The sequence below is a fragment of the Rhinolophus sinicus genome, chromosome 8 (assembly GCF_057876585.1).
Source record: "Rhinolophus sinicus isolate RSI-liver-muscle chromosome 8, RSI-T2T, whole genome shotgun sequence".
Classification (NCBI taxonomy): domain Eukaryota; kingdom Metazoa; phylum Chordata; class Mammalia; order Chiroptera; family Rhinolophidae; genus Rhinolophus; species Rhinolophus sinicus.
Genome location: NC_142508.1, coordinates 20950030 through 20970925, shown reverse-complemented (window position 1 = coordinate 20970925; position 20896 = coordinate 20950030). Strand labels below are relative to the sequence as shown.

Here is a 20896-nt window from a genome sequence, read left to right as displayed (position 1 = left end):
GAGATGCAAAGTTTAACTCTCTCTGAGGCCTCATGAAGGAGGGGACATTGTGAATCAAGTCTTAGAAAATGAACAGGAGTTGTCTGGATGAAGTAGGGGACAGCATTCCAGGTGGAAGCAACTGTCAGAGCAAAAGCATGAAGGTGTTGAGAGGCCAGGATGCACTTAACATAGTGCAATATTCAATTAGAAAGTGGGTCCAGAGATTAGGAAAGAATTCAAGGTTAGAAATACAGATGCAGAAGAAGTTACATGAGTAAGTTTAATTTGCCAACATAAAAAATAATCATTCAAAAGAGATTTCACCAATAAGATGGTCTTTTACATGGACCTCAAGTAAAATGTTCAAGCAAAATTTGATAATACTCCCATTTACTACAGCACATCTTAGAATTCTGAGAAAGGAATACGGGGGGGGGGGGGGGGGCGGGAAATAGAGTACCTTAAGGTGTCTCGCAACTTCTGGATTAAACAAAGGTGTTTTGAGGTAATGAAGAAAGAGTGTTGAAATTCTTTTTCTGAGTCCTTCCAGGTTATGAGGCTTGACTCCTCTCATCATAAGGTCAACCTCTCTGTCAATCAATTCTAGAATTTCCTGAGTCAGAGTACATTCATGTTCCTATATAAAACACGAAAGTATTCGTATACCATTTTTTAAATCACCATCAGTTTTTGAAATGACCACCCACAGAAAGTAACACTAGATTCCAGAAGAAATGAAACATCACTGACGGGAGTATAAATTGGCACAACTAACATGGAAAAAACTTAACATTATATAGTAGAGTTTAAGATATGCATAATCTACCACCCAGAAATTCTACTCCTAAGTGCTTTAGAGAAATGCACATGTGCAATCATTGTTCACAGTAGCCCCCAAATTAGGAACAACCAAATAGCCATAAATAAATTGATTACATAAATAAGTGATGGCTTATTTATATACTAGAATATTATCCAGTATAAAGAAATGAATGAACTGCAGCTACATATAATAGCAAGTTTAAATCTTACACATTAATGTTGAGCCAAAGAAAACAAGGCACAAAATAATACATATAGCATTATTCCATTTAAATAAAACCCCAAACGAAGCAACACTAACCACACTATTTAGAGATGTATACAGAAGAGGTAAAACTAAAGGAAAACAATCAAAGAAATGACTACCGTGCACGTCAGCATGGCAGTTACTCCTAGGGCATGAGGGTGAATCGCCGTTATGAAGGGAAAGCAGGACACTGGCAAAGTCGCCAACATCCCATTTTGGAGCCACGATGGGTGGCTTCATACTTGCTAACCTGTACATACATATTTTAAACCTATTGTCTGCATGTTTACGTAATTCACAATCATTTTTAATAACGTAATAGAAATGAGGGTGGTTGAATAAGAAAGCCCCAGGTAAGAGTTAAGTGACTAAGGTAGAAGGATTTGTAAGGCGCAAAAGACAAGTTGCTCCAACTGCCCAAGAGAGGACCATAAGAAACCTAGTTTGAATGACTGAATCAGAGGGTGAGTCAGTAACTGTAAAATAATCTCCTCTGTACTTTCTAATATACACACTCGGCATAGCTAATACTTGAATCTGCATCAGTGGTCCTCGACCCTGAAGGCATGTTAGAAGGACCTTGGGGAGCTTTTAAAAAGTTGTAACATTGCCCTCACACTTGAGGATCTAACCTAACTGCTCTGAAATGGGGCCTAGGTATTATTCCTATGCATTTATTCTCATATTCTCTCTCTCTCTCTCTCTCTCTCTCTCTCTCTCTCTCTCTCTCTCTCTCTCTCTCAAGCTCTCCAGATGATTCTAATGTGTTCTAATGTGTACTCAGGTTTAAGATTCACTGGCCTATATTAGTAATTGTCATCAAAATAGTACCTATTGGGGCAGCCAGATGGCTCCGTTGGTTAGAACGCGAGCTCTGAACAACAGGGTTGCTGGTTCGATTCCCACATGGGCCAGTGAGCTGCACCCTCCACTACTAGATTGAAGACAACGAGCTGCCGCTGACCTTTCGGAGGGGCGGTCAGATGGCTCAGCTGGTTAGAGTGAGCTCTCAACAACAAGGTTGCCGGTTCAATTCCCACATGGGATGGTGGGCTGCACCCCCTGCAACTAAAGATTGAAAATGGAAACTGGACTTGGAGCTGAGCTGCGCCCTCCACAACTAGATTTTAGGACAACAACTTGGAGCTGATGAGCCCTGGAGAAACACACTGTTCCCCAATATTCCCCAATAAAATTTTTTTAAAAAAATTAGTGCCTATTATTTATCGGGGATTGCTATTTGTAAGAACTGAGACATAGAGATTATATTTTATATTATATATATATATATATATACCTATATATACACACATACATATACTTATATCATCAAAGCAATTAATTTTACAAACTAATTGAGACTGATTTTCAGAAATATTAACTAACTTACCTAAGGTTGCACAGCCATAAGTGAATAGAGCCAGAATGAGTCATGCTTACAAGCCTCAATCCTCCATCAAAAAATTGTTAAACAGATGTACATGTAGATATATTAGGTTAAACATATCGTTTAAGAGATACACAATTTTTCTTGTATGAACCATCCTTTGCCTTTTTTAATTAAGCCGATTGTGATCCTAACTATGCCAGGTAAGAGGGTTTCTCCTGTATTCCCCTCTTCCACTCCTTTTTCCCAATTTGGTCTTTTTATTGCCCTCTATGGATAGCAACCTTATTTCCCACGTCTGGGCCTACTGTTTTTCCCTTTCTTCCTATCTCTACCTTCCAGGGCTTGTCAGTACGCAAACATCTTTGAAAAGGCAGTCCAGAACAAAAGTACTCAGTGCTTCTGTTCTCAAGATAGGTAGAAATGCGAGACCTATGGACACTTATCGCCCAACAAGAACCATCTACTCAACTACCTAATGTGTCTTAAGAACTTTGCATGTCTTGGTCTTGTTTCTTCTCAATAAAATGGGTGTTTTCTTCAAGTAGGAAGCAAAGAATCCATATGAGGTATCTAAGAGTTATACTTGTGAAATTCTTAGGTTGTCATCACATGGCTGGCCTAGATACATCTAAATGTGGCTGACATTTTTTCAGTGGTTACTTATAGTGAACCACTGATTACAATTTGGCTATCTATATCTATATGCTCCGGCAATTTGGCTCATATTGATGACCAAAATAGACTCACCATACAGCGTTATCCACACTGCCTATGTACAAGCTTTAAAATAGTTCATACAGATGACGATTCCGAAACAATTTATATCTTTATGCCATAAACTAAATTTGGCATCTGACAAGTGTCTTACATATTTAGCAAACTCAAAATCATTTTTCAGAAGCCAAATATTTTTAGCCAAATTGCCCATTTAACTTAATCTATATTGACAATAACGTATGCCCAATATCACCTTCAATTTGAGCTAGAAAACATAAGAGCTATACCAATGGTCCTAATAAAACTTGGGTTTTCCCATTTGATTGGGAATATAGAAAACATATCCATTATAGTGACTGCTGTGCTCTGCTGCCCGGATTACCCCACTTCAGAACCCAAGCACTCATTCTCCCAGCTGCTGATAAGGTTGGCAGCTGGCAACTCTCAGCTGAGCCTCCCTCTGGATTGTCCTCCGTTGAAGAAACCATACAGGCTGAAAACACCTGCCATCACCTTAAAAGAACTGTCTCATCCAAGGTCATGCTTTCGTCCCTGAAACATCCTGAATCAAATGACTAATCAATGTGGGTGTATAAAGGCCCGGACCCGGAAACAAGATATATGGGAACATTTTTAAAGAATGGAGTTCCAACCCAGGTCCAGCTCACACTGGATCCCCTGGGTCACAGACCCACCCAGTCCACTGAGTGCTCCTTTCCTTGGCCCTTGAATATGTCACTGGAAGGGAATACTTGGTAGTTGGCATAGGCCCCTGACCCCTGATTTCTTCAGCGAATGTGATGGAGAAGACTAAGTAGGAGCCCCTGAAACTGCTCTACTATGGAAACCAAAGGGGTGCAAGTAGAAATGGCCCCACTTACTATGTGGGGAATTTTTGCTTCCTGTCCCTGCAACTCTGTACTCTTCAACTTTAGAAGTCCTAATTCCTGGAGGAACAATGCTTTTAGCATTGGACATATCAAGACCACTGTTAGACTGTAAACTATACCTAACACCTGGGTTGTCACATGCCTGCAGAGGTAACTGACCTTGTCATAAAGTTTGAGATTCTTTTAGATAAATAGTAATACATAAACCAGACCATCCCCAAATTATACAAAAATAATATAGTTGTTGAGAAAATTCACACATATAAACATTTATTAATCACCTTTATAATTAATACAAAACACTTTGCTTATTTTAGTATTCATTTTTTTATTGATAGTGATACCCCGAAACTAAAGGAAAGTCAGCGTACCTTCACAGTATGTTTAAGTGTTAAGAGTACATCCAGCCTCTCATCCTGAGAGATATTTTTCAGCATAATGCATTTATAGATGTTTTGCAGCTCTCTGGCTCTGATGGTGAACTGTGTATCCATCTCAGTTATTTTGCCGTCAAATCCTTTCCATGCCTTTGGAGCTGAACACTTAAAAATAATATTATGTTTATAATTATCAGTTAATTAAGCCCTAAAAAATAATTTTGTTTCTTCTACTAAAAGACATGTGCTTTATGGATAAAAGTATCACTAAAACTTAAGAAAATTAACTGAAGAATTGTAGACCATGGGAAAGTAAAACATTTTAGGTAAAAACTATGAGAGTGCTATTCAGTCTACAGAAGTACAAATGCTTCTACAGGATTTAGAATTTGCTACTAATTTGTACTAGCTAGTCCATTGGGTGGCTGGAAGGGTATATGAAATAACTCATTACCCCCTTGGGATAAAAGCATGCTACTTAGAATGTTTTTAAACATTATCTGCTTGGTTCGATTATATTGAGCTGTATACATGTGTCTTGATCACTCCTCACCGATTGAAGACAACCTTGGTAGAGCAAGTGTTACAATCCTCAACATGTTCAACCTAAAGATAGAGGAATAAGGGACTCTGCGGCTTATGGTTTTGTTTCCTATAAAAATAAATCCGTAACAAGCAGAGAGGTCCACAGCGAAACAGCTTTCTATAGCTACTTAGCCGTGCTGCGGGCCCTGCCACAGAGGAGGGCTAAGACCCCCACTTCCTATTTCCATGTCAGGCAGGGCACCTCCCAACACAGCCCACCTCCTGAAGTGGGGGTTAGGATGGCGTTCACGTGCCCTGAAACTCATCTGGGTTCTCCCAGGCTAAGAATTCAGAGGCCAGAGACAGGAGGTGGAGCTGGTCCTCGCAGACTCGGGCCACCAGCACAATCTTTCATGACCATTATTATTTATAAGTCCAAGTCTGCCACTGCTTCTGCCGCCTCCTTTACGATTCACTTACCTGGAAATTGCACAGTGATAACTCACTGTTTATTTGCTTTCCTCCTCTACAAGGTAAAGCTGCTCAGTCTCCTTCCCTGATTATAATCTATCAGAAACAAGGCTGTTAACTGTTAACTGTTCAAATGTCGGATGTTTGTGCAGGCTGACAGGCAATTGCTTTGGAGACCTGTAGTCCAATGTATGCCATACGTGAAACCACTGAAATCTTAGATTTGATATAATTTAAAGTGTAAATAGAAGCCCATATATTGAAACTTATCATCAGGAATGTAGACTAGCCAAATAAAGAAATGATATAAGACTGTATTTATTATGCCAATATTATGAAGATTTTTCAGTTGTTATGTCAATTTACCTTTAATTTTTTTACATTTCATATTAGCTGAATTACATTGAGAACTACAAAGTTACCTTAGAAACATCTATATTTGATATGCTTTCAAAGATATGGCATCATTTTCTGATCAAAGCCAAAATGAATCAGAAACTAGATTATTCTAGGTTTAATTCAGCAAATGAGAAGCTATAGCCCTATAATTATTTAATATTTAAGAGCATAAATCTAGTATTAAACAATGTACTGTTAGTTAGTGGGCGGAGAGAATGAAGTAAACTTTATTCAGCATTATAAAAGGGAAATATCTCAATAATAAAGCATTTTATCATTTAATAATTATCACTTAGTAATAAAAAATATTTGTTTTAAATGAATACAGCCTTGTTTGGAGTTGGTCTCAGTGTGTTACTGAAGTTTAATGCTTGTTTCAAAGCTCCTTTTTAAAGTTTTAAGAAATAAGCAATCAGAGGCTAAGTTTCGTATTGCAATATTCTGAAGTCTAATTTTGCAATTTTCCTCAGGATGGCTTCATTAAATGTAATTTCCTTTCTTCCACTAATGTGGACAATATCTTTTGGTCTCCAGGCTGCTAACTTATTTCATTTGTAATAATCCAAGTATAATAACCTTTTAATGAAATGTCTAGTTCATCTACTTCAGTATATTTTTTTCAGATGATGGATTGATTTAACTCTACCTGCCCTCCAAGTTTCTAGCCCTGTCTAATATAGTATGATATGGTAGTATTTTGGATTTTTCTAAATATGTTCAACATCAAACCTTCCCATCCTTTCACTGTTAACTCAAACCCTACCTTTTCCATAAAGGTTCCTAACTCCTATGGTATGAACCCATAAAATCACTAGTATCTGAAATTCTACAGTACTTGTACACACACACACACACACACACACACACACACGTATGTCATGTTTCTATTTCAATCACTCAAAACAATAAAATTTGGGTTCAAATTGTTCTATAATTATTTTAGGTTTGTTAATTTTATCTCTTATAATCTCTCAAAAGATTATAAGAATAAATTTCTCATGTAGTTCTGCATATCTCACAGGGTCTACAGTACTCATTCATTCAATCAACTAATATTTATTGTTTGCTATATGCATATATTAGTCAGTGTACTAGGTACGATAGATAAAATACTATCCTGATTTCAAAAACTCTCAAATCCAATGGGACAGAAATACAATGAGTAACCAAAATAAAGGGTGATTATGATTGATGATTACAGGTACACAGTTAACTACAGAGGTTGTTATGAAGCACTTAGAGAAAAGAAAATAGTATCTAAGATGAAACCTGAAGAAAAACTAGGAATTAGCCAGAGTAAAGGGAACTAAGTGATACAAAGAATCCTAGATTTGAAGTTCAAGTTCCCCCAGTGTTGGCGCTGAGAAGATATTAAAAATCTGTTTGGCAAAGCTTTTTTCCATTTGGAAATATTTCTGCCCACAACATAATGTGGTCTTCAAACCTACGATTCTTTTATTTCAGGCCTTAAGGTGTTTTTTTAACTCTGATGCAGAAAAACGTCAACTTTGCTGATTTCTCTTTCCTATTTTCTCTTTTTTCTTTGAATGCCTTGGCTATACTAAGAGATGTACAACAATCATGGTCTCAGATTGGTTTAGAAAACAGGAGCATAATAAATTCCACTTAGCTGCCAACGAATGAAGCAGCGTGGACTCTGGAGGAGAGAAACAGAAGAACAGCAGGAAGACACATTTCAGGGAAGAGAAGGTGGAGAGATAACAAAAACCTTGAGAACAGCAGGCTTCCACAAAAGAGAAGAAACAACTGTGCTGTGAGAGGAGGGCTTTTCTTCTCCTAAATTAACACTCTAGTCCCTAAGGACACAAATTAAGAATAACCCTAACCCCCAAAAGCTACTGGGTAGTGATCAACTTTTCTTTTACACAGCAAAGGGGTTTTGTTCGCCCACAGAGGAACCCCTGTATACTGGGGTGCTCAGAGAGAGGCAAGAGTCAGTTGCATTTTTCTGTCCCATTAGTTGTTTGCCACCTGAGTACTGAGAAAAAACATTTAATGACACAGCTAACGTGGGTTTCAGGTTTTTGGCCTGTGGTGATGAGAAGCAGTGTGCGAATCAAAGAAATAAATGGCCTTGACTCTAGGGAAAGCTTCTTACAGAAATCCAAATGGTCTCTGTACACAGTTTGGGTAAAAAGCACCCAAGATACGTTAGAAAATGGCTGATGATTTTTCATTCAAATTTCTTGATGTGAATTTCTTCACCTCTCCTAACTTGTGAGTTTTTAACAATTGATAGCCTGTGGAGGTCAATGTTTGATGTTTTAAATGTATAAATTTTTTTAACTAATCCTTTAAAAAAATGTTATCTTTAGATAAAGTTTTATCTGTAGATAAAACTTTCGTGGAGAATGAAGGCTTAGTACAGAATCCATAACAACTGATTGGTTCAGAGCCTTGATTGGACTAATTTTAAACCATATCATTCATTACTCAGATAAATTCTATGTTCAGGATAAAAAGATAAAAAATAAAATATTAGTTCAATAACCCATATATTATTTAGATTAAATGAAGTTAAACTAAAACCAAAACCTAAAATTGTATTCCCAAAGTTATTTGCAAATTATAGGAAAGTAAATATTCTCTTCACATATCTGTATATTATGGTGCTAAATGTGGACCTTAAAAATCTGCATTACGGCTCTGGTCGTTAGTTTTCACATTTGGAAAAACTTTAACCTTGTCTAGCTTCAGGGACTAATAAGAAGCTATTTTTTTTTAACAATCAAATCAAAACAAAACAAAACAAAACTTGTAGATTAAAAAGTTACTTCACGTTTTATGAAATCGACACTGACTCCTCCCGCATAGCAGAGACAATGCCAGGCATGGGGGGTGGGAGGTGGGACGGTGGCAGGCATCAAGAGGAACAGCCATTGTAGAGGTATTTACAGCAAAAAAATAACCACGAAGTCTATCTTAATTGTTTTCTAAGATGTTTAGTATGGCATTATATACTAAAAGGTGATTAAAATGATTCTGTATTCCAACAATAAAGATTTTATAATTTACTATCACAGGTGAAAAGCAGGCCAAAAGTCACCGTTAGTCAATAGTTTTGAAAACTGGACGGATTAGGCTACGTAATTGACCTCGAGTGTAGTTGCGCCATTTTGCGGTAGTTTTTCTTGCGCTATACAACACTTTGGTCAAAACTGAGGTAAAATTCCTTTGCATTAGCTAAAGTGTCCATTTCCTCTTAATCGTAGCCTAGGGATTGGGGAGATTAAGTGGTTTATCACCTGGGGTGACTGCAGATCTAGAACTCCAATTCTAAAATCTGTGACCTACCAAAAGCCTTGAGATCTGCAACGTCCTGTGGCTCACGTTTCCAGCCTTGCGTCAGTCTTCTGGTCTGGGATCAGTGTGTGCTCTCCCAAATCAGTCTGGACATTAAGACCTGGTCATTTCTCTCATTCCCTCTCCTCTTACCAAAAAAGTACCAACTTGCACTTAATATTCCATTTATTTAGTAACGCAACTCTAGAAGTCACGAGAAGCCATGTTGTACTCCATTGCCTTCCAGCTGTCTCCTGACGTGGCGTCTCTTTCCTTCTCCCCTGACAATACTCAAAAACCTCCCTTTCACTGGCACAGAGCAATTCTTTCTACACTGAGGACCCTCCAGGGGCTCACATTCAACCCCAACAACCTATTAAAAAACAAAAACAAAAAACAAAATTTCCTTCCTCACAGGAATTCTTATGAACAAAACTTCCATATCTCATCTCTTTTTGGTGGGACTTAAAGACCTTCTTAGAGTGCTATGCTTCCTGAGAAACTGCTATACTTCCTAACGGTCTTCACATAGCTCCAGAGTCGCTCTTCTATGTTGGGACTCGATCTACTTTGGGACTTTCTATATTTTAAAAAATGCTTAGAGACAATGCTGGAGACGAGGCTTGGGGTAGGGGTGGCGGGTGGGTGTAACGACATAAAGAAGAATAGACATGTATAAGTATTCCAAGAAGAATTCAAAATAGTTTACAGGAAACAAAGCAGCAGAGAAGACACAAGTGGAACCTAAAGCAGGTGCACTGTCTTCCCCGTTGGCTGGCCCCTCAGAGGCCCCCTTCACACACCCTCATGCCCTGGGTCCACCCTGTCCTCCTGGTCAGGTTAAAAATGAACACAGCTCCCAGTGATGAAGGCAGATTCAAGATAAAGCTATGTGCTAAAGGAAGAAGTTTGTTCAAAATAGGACTCTAGAGAAGTAGAAATATTATGGCTTCCATACAGTAGACTCATCTTTTCTATAATAAAATGGAGATATTCAAGAATTTGAAATGACAGTACCTACACTGCATAATTCCTTGATGACACCTAAGATATAAAATTAAATAGCAATTATTTCTGTCCCTTATTTTTCCTCCTTACTTTCCTCAACAAGCATTTGTTGATATTCTGTGCTAAGGTATAAGGATACCAAGATAAAAGATAGAGCTTGCCTTCAGAAGCTCAGAATCTAGGAAGAATTCAGACATGTAAGTAGATATAATAAAAACTGACCATAACATACTAAGAGAGAAGTGAAATAGTCTCATGAACGCACATAGTACTCAAAAAATTAAAAACAGAACTACCTTATAACCCAGCAATTCCACTCCTGGGTATCTACCCAAAGAAATCCAAAACACTAATTCAAAAAATATATATGTATCCCTATATTTACTGCAGCACTATTCACGATAGCCAAGATATAGAAACAACTGAAATGATCATCGATAGACAATTGGATAAAAAAACTATGGCACATTTATACAATGGAGTATTACTCTACCATAAAGAAGAATGAAATCTTACCATTTGCAACAACATGGATAGACCTAGAAGGTATTATGCTACGTGAAATAAGTCAGACGAAGAAAGACAAATACCATACGATCTCACTTGTATGTGGAATCTAAAAAACAGAATAAATGAACAGAAATAGGCTCAGAAATATGGGGGGAAAAAAGAACTGACAGTTGCTAGATGGGAGGAGGGTGGGGATGGGAGAGAAGGTAAAGGGATTAGAAAGTACAAATTGGTAGTCACAATATAGCCATGGGGATATGAAACACAGTTTCGGGAACATAATCAATAATGTAAACATTACGTAGGGTGCCAGGTGGGTCCTGGACTTATCAGGGGGATCACTTCATAGACTATAGACTGTGTAGATGCCTGACCAATACACTGTACACCTGAAGCTGAAGTAGAATGTCAACTTTAACTTTATATATATATATATATATATATATAGATATGTGACTATATAGATATGTGTATATATACACGTATGACTATTTATTTATATATAGATATAGATATAGATATAGATATAGATATAGATATATATACAGTCACATACCTATATAGTCACAGGATGTGGAGTACAACATAGGGAATAGAGTCAATGGAATTGTAACAGCTGCATATGATGTCAGAGGGGCAGTAGATTGGGGGGGTTATCACTTTATGAGATGAGGGGTGTAGATGGGTGTAAATGTCTAACTATTACATTGTTTTGTACACCTGAAACTTAAATAAAAACATTTTAAAAAGCACACAGTACAGGCTGAAAACAGGAGGCTCAGTAGATCCTTTCAGGAACAAGGGCATCTGAGCTCGTTTTGAAGGCGGAGCAGATGGCTACTGAGGAGGGAAGGACGGGACGTTCCAAGTAGAGGTGACACTGGATGCAAAAGCACTTGCTCTTGCTGAGGATGCCCGAGTCACTGCGCATGGCTGGAGCAGTGTGGATGCAGTGTGTGCCGAGGAGAGGTGACAGTGACACACAGCAGGACGGGGGAGGTGTGCTGAGAATCAGTGATGGACATCCTCGTTCCCTGAGGGCAGGGAGGAGGGGCAGGGCAGGGTGGTGCTTAGTGAGGTCGGCCTGGCAGCGGCAGCCGTGTGGAGGATGGAGCAGGGAACTGAACGAGCAATAAGACTGGAAGCCGAGGGCTAATGTGGAGACATGAAGTCATCAGATGAGGAGGAAATCCAGGTCCAATTAAGTCAGTTTCAAGCTCACACACACCTGTCTCACGCCAGCCTCCCAGGGAGAAAGGGAAGCGGGAGGAGCTGCCCAGCGCATCTCCTCAGAAGCCTCCCTCCTGTCCTCCCGTGTCCCCGCAGGGTCACCAGGCCCCTCACCAGGACTAAGAGCAACTCAGTAGATGATGACACATTCACAGAGATCAGCTACATGAGAGCTACGGAATATGATCAGTTTGGAGGTGAGGGTTGAAGGGATGGTGAGATGATATGACTTAGGGGTAGACATGGCAGCTTGAGGTAGACTTTTGGGTCATTCAAAGTAGGCAATTGGATGTGGGATCCTGGAAGCTCCTGAGAGAGAGGTCCGGCCTGGAACTGTAGGGAATTCCAGGATTCAGGTAGCAACAAAAGCCACAGGAAAAACTGACATCAAACAGGAGCGATGGACAAGTAAGATGAGGGCATTTATAGAATAAAAAAATATATATGGTTTTTGAGAACAAATATTCTCAAATAACAAGAATCATACAACTAGAATCACTACAGACAAATATCTTGAAGAATTCATTCCGTCCCTTTTCTTCTTATGGTTGGTTGGCTTTTAATTGTTTGGACAGATCAGGTTTATAAAAGGAAATTGGTCACTATGGAAACAGGCTATTGAATATCAAACAGGCAGTTTCACCACGAAAGTGTAATTACTTCAGCTTTTCCCTTAATTGTATGTTTCCATGGTTTTCACTAATCACATATCCTTTTCGTCAGAAATTTCCAATCAGTTAGTGACCTGATGAGCAAGAGCAAAAACTCCAATATATAGCTATTTTCCCCAGGTCGCTTACTATGGGAACACCCCAGACCAGACATTTTGTGACTTCAATACTCCATTTTATCAAGGTGTACAATTCATCTAATTTCTACAGCCGGCCTAAATCTAAATGAAAAGAATCACAAGGAAAGAGTCTCCATTTTTTTCCTTCATGGCCAAATGCCTTTTGTTGAGAGCATGTTAATTTTGTGTTACTTGTCAATCATTACTCTAGGTGGCGGTTAAAATCTAAACCTGTATCCGAAGAAAAAAATATAAAGAATTTAAAGAAATACATCACCAAAATGCTAAACAAAATTCATGCAAATTCTTAAAATGTAAATCTCTTTTAATTCACTATTTTACATTTTTATACTCGGGATACATCCATATTTAAAAAAATTGTTATTTCACTGACCTTATCCAAAAATGCTTGTATTAATGCTTCCTGGTTTTCCATGTAAGCACTATGTCTATGTCTCCCAATGGAAGCAATTAATTGGGTCTCTTTTTCCAGAAGTTCACACAAAGCAGCTTTCCTTTCAGCTCCGGTGAAAGTTTGGTTAATGCATTCCAGTTCTTCTTGTCGCCACACTAGAGAAATAACACGAAAGACTCTTGAGTTTGTAGCATCCCACATCTTTACAGAGCATTTTTACCATCACGTCCTGACCAACAGTATTTTATTTTTGTATCAATTTAAATAAAATGATGTATGAATAGAATCATTCACAGCGTACATCTGATATATGAAAAAAATAGGACAGAATAGAAGCTGAGACTTACAGCCATAAAAGTAGGCAAACAAATAGAAGCCAAAGGAAATCGGCATGGTCACGTCAACCTGTGCCTCTATGAGCATGCCCGTGGGTGCCTCCTCGTAGGCAGCTGGCCTGACTGCCATCCATGCAGGTTCACACAGCTTTATCTTCGCTCAGGATACCTGAGCCCAGAACACACCAGAATAGGCTGTGCTCCGGCCCCACTACCTCAGCCTTTCCTTAAAGACGTCTAACTCTCTTCTCCCCTCATCAACCCAGGAACCGCGGTTTCAACGTATAGCTAGACCTTGACTTAACTTGCTTCCTATTCTTATGGCTGCACTGAAAAATATCTTGGTTTTTTAACCATCCTATTTACTTCATCTCCTGTTTTCCTCCCAATTCCTAGTCCCCTCTTTCTAATCAAACAAGACCATAAAAATGACAGCTAACACCACGTAGTGTCGCTGCCTCTGTGCCAGGCTCTGCCCCAAGTGCTGCAGTACATGAGCTCATTTATCTCCTGACAAACCAATGACCACATGCTACGAGTATCCCTATTTTACAGAAAAGGAAACAGAAAGAGAGACTGTAACGTGCCCAAGTTGTAGCCCGGAGTCAAATGCTGGCGGAATAGCTCCATAGTCCACACCCTTCACTGCTCCCCACCTTTCAAAACACGTCATTCTTTCAGTCAGTCCTTTCAATGTGAACTTATTAGCTGGTTTACGCTGGAGAGCCATATTTACTCAATTAGCCATCTAACTCTTCTCTCTTACCTGGAGACAATTAATTATTATTTACTGTCAGAATGACGAAGTTTCAGTCTCATGAACTGTATTCTGGTCGTAGGATCAAACCTATTTTTCCTCTGAACTTTTAAAAACTTGGTTCACTGATCTGGTAATTACACCTGCCAAAATGCTGTCACTTCTTTGCTAGGTAAAACGCTCACCAATTTTTGAGCAATTATTATGTGAAAGGAAGTCTATAGAGTTCAATGGTACATACAAAAGTGAGAAAGACATAATTAATGAATGCCTTCTTGAAGGAACTAACATGTTCCTTTCCCCTCATATTTTCCACCACTGGTTTAAAGACTGACCTCCTGTGGGTGGATCTCGTCTTGACATAAGGTTACTTCCCCTTATCTTCTATTAGATATGATTCAATCAAGTAAACTGCACTCTTCCTTTGTTATATCCCAGAGATGATTGCTTCCTCATTGTGTTACGGGGACAGTGCAGAATATATTACATTTATGTATAATTAGAAATTATATTTCCCTTCTATTAAAACGTCAGGTTTACTTTGACGTCAGTCTCTGCAGTGAAAGGTAAATATCTGAAGCCATAATGCTGTTTGTGGCCCTCTTATTATAACCACTGCCTTTGGTGACATCAGGTTTTACAGTTTTATCAGACTATTTCTTCTCCCTCTTAAATTTCTAATTGAAATCATCCTGAGTGAGTCTGGGTAAAAACATATTTCAAATACAACTATGCACATTTATTCAAATTTTATATTTTCAAATACAACTATGCACATTTATTCAAATTTTACATTTTGCTTAAATTATTAGTGTGACTTTAAAAAAAAAACAACAAAAAAAAACAACCCAATGAAGCTTATTAGACAAAAATAATGGGCCTTCATTCCAATAAAATTCTCCATTAAATGAACAACCTCCCTGTCAGTATATAATAAGAGATGCAACGTGGCATCAGAAAAACACCATGTCCCAACTACTAAGAGAAAAACACAGGAATCAGGAGAGCTGGACAAAACTAATTTTATATCAGAACTAGATATAGAAGACATTGAGGAAAACAAGACAGAGTCTTCCCCCTTTCATAAAATATATGCTCCCTAGAGATGATAAAAACAATTGGGGATGTTATGTTAGTTTGCTATGGCTGCCATAACAAAGTATCATAGACGGTGGCTTAAACAACAGAAATTTATTTCCTCACGGTTCTGGAGGAGAGGAGGTCAAGATCAAAGTGAAGGCAGGGTTAGCTTCTGAGGACCACTCTCCTGGGTCTATCGATGGCCATTTTCCTCCGGGTCATCAGATGACTTTCTCTCTATGGGCATCTGTGTCCTAATCACCTCTTCTTATAAGAACACCAGTCACTGGCTTACAATCCACTCGTAGGACCTCAATTTTTTCTTACTCCTTTAAAGACCTGTCTCCATATACAGTTACATTCTGAGGTACTGAGGATTGGGATTTCAACACAGGAATTTGGAGGGAACCCAGTTCGGTCCATAACAGACGTCAATAGCCACCGATATTTTTTAAAGAAAAATATATTAAAAGAATTGGCTCATTTGGAGGAATATATTTATCTCAACTTTCCTCATTGGACGAATGACCTAATTTCCAGAGTCTGACGTTCAACTGTAAAATTTCTGAGATCTAAACTTGTAATGTCCAAACAAGAAATAGCAGAATATACAATATTTTTTTCCACCACTGGCAGTTTATATGCATATGCTTTTTAAAATTCTCATCACAGACTGGAAGCTTGAAGAGGGAGAACCAGGAAAGATTCAGACTGAAAGCGCAGGGCCAGATATGTCAATGGATTGGGCCCAGAAGCTAGAAGTCAGGGTACCTTGAGATCAAGAGGTAATAATTACAGAACAGCCAGAAAACACAGTTAACATAAGTCAAAACAAGGCAAAGGCTTAGACAATTCAATTCAGCAAACACCGACTGGACACACTGAAGAAGGTCCCGTCAGTTGCCATAGGCACAAAGGTGGTCATTTACGAGAGTGGTGTGTACAGAAAAGCACCGGGCAAGGAAAAGAGGCTCTGGGCTCAATCCACAATGTCGAGAGAGGGTCCCTAAAGATGGGACCTCTGTGCTGAATCTGAGGTAAGAGTGACTGACAATCCAGGTAAATGAAAAGAAGTCACCCTCAACATACTGCTGTCAATAAATTTCTAAAAGGACATAAAAATAAAACACTGTTGCCTGTATACAGTCTTGTCTTTGATAACACTATATTATCTTACATAGTTAAATTCATTTGCTTAAATTGATATCCTTTTGCTTTGCTTTTATTCCTGAGAGACGGAGGATCTGGAGAAAATGTTTCACTTCCTATTAGGAGCTGTAATTCAAACGATGCAATTATCCCTATTAGCCACAAGAGGGCAGCAGTTTCAAATATTGGAGTTAAGAAGATGGACTGAAAACCGTATTAAAGAGAGATATAAATTACTGAGCCTGTGTACCAGAAATTTTAACTACACAAAAGAGATTCACTAATTATTATACTGAGAATTTAAATTTAGAACTGTAGGACTAGAAGAAAACTGAGGGATGTCTCTTTTATGTAAGAAATTTCATTTTCTTCCATATAAATCACATGTTGACATATAAAATACATTTGTTCTACTTTAATACAGGAAATCTGTATAAAATTATTTACCATATAACAGTAACTTATATATGCATAGGTCTTTGTACTTTTCTAAGTACTTTCATAAATGTAATATTTTGTATTTTTCACTTTATAAAGCCCTCTGAAGTACATGTGCCAGAAATTAAGTCCTTTCATAGATGAAGAAACTGAGGCTTAGGAAAAGTGAGTAATTTGCAAAAGTTAATACCACTAATAAATAGGAAAGGTAGAACCTCATTCAGCGTATTTCCTATTACTTTGCACAGCTGCCTGTTAGCCAAACAAAATAACCAAACCTTTGGTGTATTCGCATATGAATTTGGAATGTCATGTGAATACAGTTCTGCTCTAATAGAACATCAGTTTTATACTTGTCAGTAAGATCTTTCATGGACACCTTGCTAACAGTGCTCTCTGTTTAACTACTAACACTTAGAAATAATCTTTGTTTTCCTCTGACAGAGAAAATGTAAATAGAAGTAAAATTTGAAGTACAACAGAAAGTACTTGCAGAGATCAGCGACTAGGAGAAAGGGGAAGCAGACTTCCAAGCCTGGGGAGCAGGCGGAACTGTTTACTTCAAACGCTGCTACATTCTAAAAGCCACTCAATGGTGCACTTTACCAAAGAGATACATTTATTAATATTTTTTATGTGTTGGACCTAGTGTTTGACTGTACCATCTTCAGTAAACAGCATATTATCAGATAGCTATTTAAATAGACACAATCTGACACCTAAAATTGTACTCAATTAGAGAACAATGACTCGAGTAATAGAACACATAATATCCACAAATAGCATATAAAGAAACAAAGTTATAGTAAAAAATAAATCCCCTTAAAGTTAATGTTATAAATCATCAGAGAGAAGTCAAAGACTATTATGTTATTTCTTTGGCTAAAAAGACCCTGCTCGACTGAAAAATAGGGTTTCCTTTTGTTTTAGCAAACCTGTTTGTCCTACTAAAGAAAAATTATAAAATATTTTATGCAAACCTTATTTCAAACTTACATTCCAGTGCATTATAAAGAAGTTCAAAATCTTCTTTTGTCTGAGGATTATGCCTCCGGTGATAGTCCAATTTCATCCATTCTTCTTTTTCTCTTATTTTTCTTAATTTTTCTTCTTCTTCCCACTTCAACCTTAACATTTTTTGTCTTCTTATGTTTTCTACCACAATTTTAGCATGCCATTGTCTGTAGTAAGTCTGTAACACTATTACCTGCAGTTAAATTAAAAGGAAATACAAAGTGTCTGTCATCACCTTTATCAGACAAAAACGAAAGGCAACATTGATTATTTCTATTCCAATTCAATGAGCACTAACAAATACTAAGTCTAGTTTTAGCTCTATGCCAGATACCCTGTTTCCCCGAAAATAAGACCTAGCCGGACCATCAGCTCTAATGCGTGTTTTGGAGCAAAAAATAATATAAGACCGGGTCTTATTTTACTATAAGACCCGGTCTTGTATTATATTATATAAGACCGGGTCTTATATTAATTTTTGCTCCAAAACACGCATTAGAGCTGATGGTCCGGCTAGGTCTTATTTTCGGGGAAATAGGGTATCTCACATACACTATAACACAGCAGTCACGGGTAAAGTACATCAGCTCCTTGACTTTGAAATCCAGCATATATACCTTCATAGGAGTCAGTTGGTACAATGCATAAGAGCACAGGCTCTGGGTGAAACTTAGTTTAAATCTTCCCTCTGCTCCTCACTACTTGATTGGCTTTGAGTAAGTTACTTGCTATCTCTGTGTTCTGGCAACTGATCTATAAAACAGTGATAATAAAAGAATGCATATAAAGGTCTTAGCTTCAACCTGGTATGTTGCAAGTCTCAATAAATACTATTATTGTTATGAATATTAATTATCTCCAGTTTATCTAAATTGTCATTAGCTTAGGCTCATATTGAAAACAAAATTTTATCTCCTAAATGGACAGCAGGTAAGTTATATGGTAGAAACCACCAAAGGCAGGTTAGATAAAAGGGAGACTTAAGCAAAAAAGTATTTATTAAATTGTGAGAAATATAAATGTGTCTGAGGGTCCAGTGTAGTACTAGATCCTCAAAAAGCTTGCAGTATAGCTGAGAGTTTATATTTTTAGTTACTAAACTCATAAACATAAATAAAATGTGGAGAGGTTGGATCAAGATTGAGGACAGAGAACATACTGACACACCCTAATCCCTAATAACTAAATAAAATTATATAAGCTGAAATCAGTATATAATCCATCATTCTGGAGGGTTCTTCCAAAGGAAGAGAGACCTTGAAGAATCTCCTCAAGAAAGGAGACAGGTGGAGTGAGTCGAAGATGGAATTCATAGCCTGATCACACACTGGAGACACAAAGCTAGAAAATACAGAAGCGACTAAATCTGCTTCCAACACAAAACTGGATCCTGTGAGCCTTAGGGCAACTAACAAGGTGACTGCTTGAGAAATGCGAAAGGGACAGGCTCCTCTAAAACAACTTGGGGAAAGAGCAACAGAGAGGTCTGCTTCCAGGCAGGAGGAGGTGGTGTCCCAGGAGGCTGTTGACACCCAAGATGAAGAGAAGCCGCCTCTCCAAGGCACTAGCTCTCTCTGGAACCCAGCAGGCCCACCCCCGAAACCACTGCAGAGAGGCCGTAGCAAACCAATATGCTGTAACACATGGAACATCGGAAATCTCAGCTGCTCTGAGGACACACCAAGAATAACCAAACATTTGAGAAGAGCCAACAAAATACACGGCGCCTCCTTCAACAATGAAGAATTTACCTCGGTGTGAAACAGAATTACTAAACCAGTGATTCTCACAGCATCATGACTAGACCACCCACATCCACAGCATCTGGAAAACGGCTAGAAATGCAAATTCTCAGGACCCGCCCCACAGCTACTGAATCAGAAACTCTGGGTGGGGCATGGATTCTATGTTCATAAGTTCTCCATGTGTTTCTGATAAAGGCCAAAGTTTAGAACCATTCTACTACACAAAACACAACACAACAAAAAAACAAGACCAGATTAGAGTTAACCTTCTCAGAGAGAAAGGAAGGGCTATTGAATCAATATAAAAGAACCAACCTGAAACTAACATAATATTGAATGTCAACTATAATTTATATATATGGTCACAGGATACAAAGTACAGCATAGGAAACATACTCAACAGTACCGGAATAGCTATGTACGGTGTCAGACGGGGTTTATCACTTTGTGATGGATGTAAATGTCTAATCATTATGTTGTTTAGTAACTGAAACTAATAATAAAAAAGACCAAAAAAAAAAAAAAGAACCAACAAAGTCTATGACAATATTTTTATTTTTGAAATATGAAAAAAATATCAGTAGATATGTTTAGCTTGGGTGCTATTAAATTTTTTGAACTTATTAAAGACACTAAAACAAAAACACAGTTGTTTAAACAATATAGAACTTTTTTCCCTTCTCACATCATAATCCATATAATATGGTTGGAAACTATCCCATATTCTACAAATATGTGTGCCCTGGGTGGCTGGTCCTCTTCTCATCACCTTCCAGCCAGTAGAAAGGGGAAGAGAACAGAACAACTGCCACGCAGTCACTAAGAGCGATATCCAGAAGTGGCACACATCATTTCCCCTCCCATTTCATTTTCCAGGCCTTAGTTACTTGGGTCATCAATATACAAAAGAGTTAACGAAACGAGGTCTTCCGTGGTGTAGCCATGAGCCCAGCTAAAGCTTTACTACAATGGGAAGAATGGATATTGGCCAAGAACCAGCAGTTTGTTATAAGCTGATCTGCAGAATGTGCAGTGCCTAAGAGGGAATTAGTAAGCAAGAAACTTAGCCAAGACACTCTTTTAGAATGCAGGGTAAAAGGTCATAAAAATTAGAAAGAATGAAGGAATATAAATAGACATAGAAGACACATACAGACATTCCAAAATATATCTGATACACATTCCAGACAGCATGAAGAAAGTTGATGATAGAAATTACTCAAAATATAGCTAAGTTAAGTCAGACAAAGAAAGATAAATACTGTATGATTTCACTTATATGTAGAATCTAAAAACAAAACA

At 38.0% G+C, this 20896-nt stretch overlaps 1 protein-coding gene across 5 annotated transcripts in view; it reads right to left on the bottom strand.

Annotated features, from left to right (window-relative positions):
• IQUB (IQ motif and ubiquitin domain containing) overlaps nt 1–20896 on the bottom strand; it is a 181205-nt gene that overhangs the window by 138700 nt on the left and 21609 nt on the right. For all 5 annotated transcript variants that reach the window (XM_088799942.1, XM_088799941.1, XM_019750074.3 and 2 more), the window contains exons 7-10: nt 17832–18042; nt 13056–13231; nt 4420–4590; nt 443–619 (exon numbers count right to left, since the gene is read on the bottom strand). In XM_088799942.1, coding sequence (XP_088656068.1) covers nt 443–619; nt 4420–4590; nt 13056–13231; nt 17832–18042 — 735 coding nt within the window. The remainder of the gene's footprint in view (nt 1–442; nt 620–4419; nt 4591–13055; nt 13232–17831; nt 18043–20896) is intronic.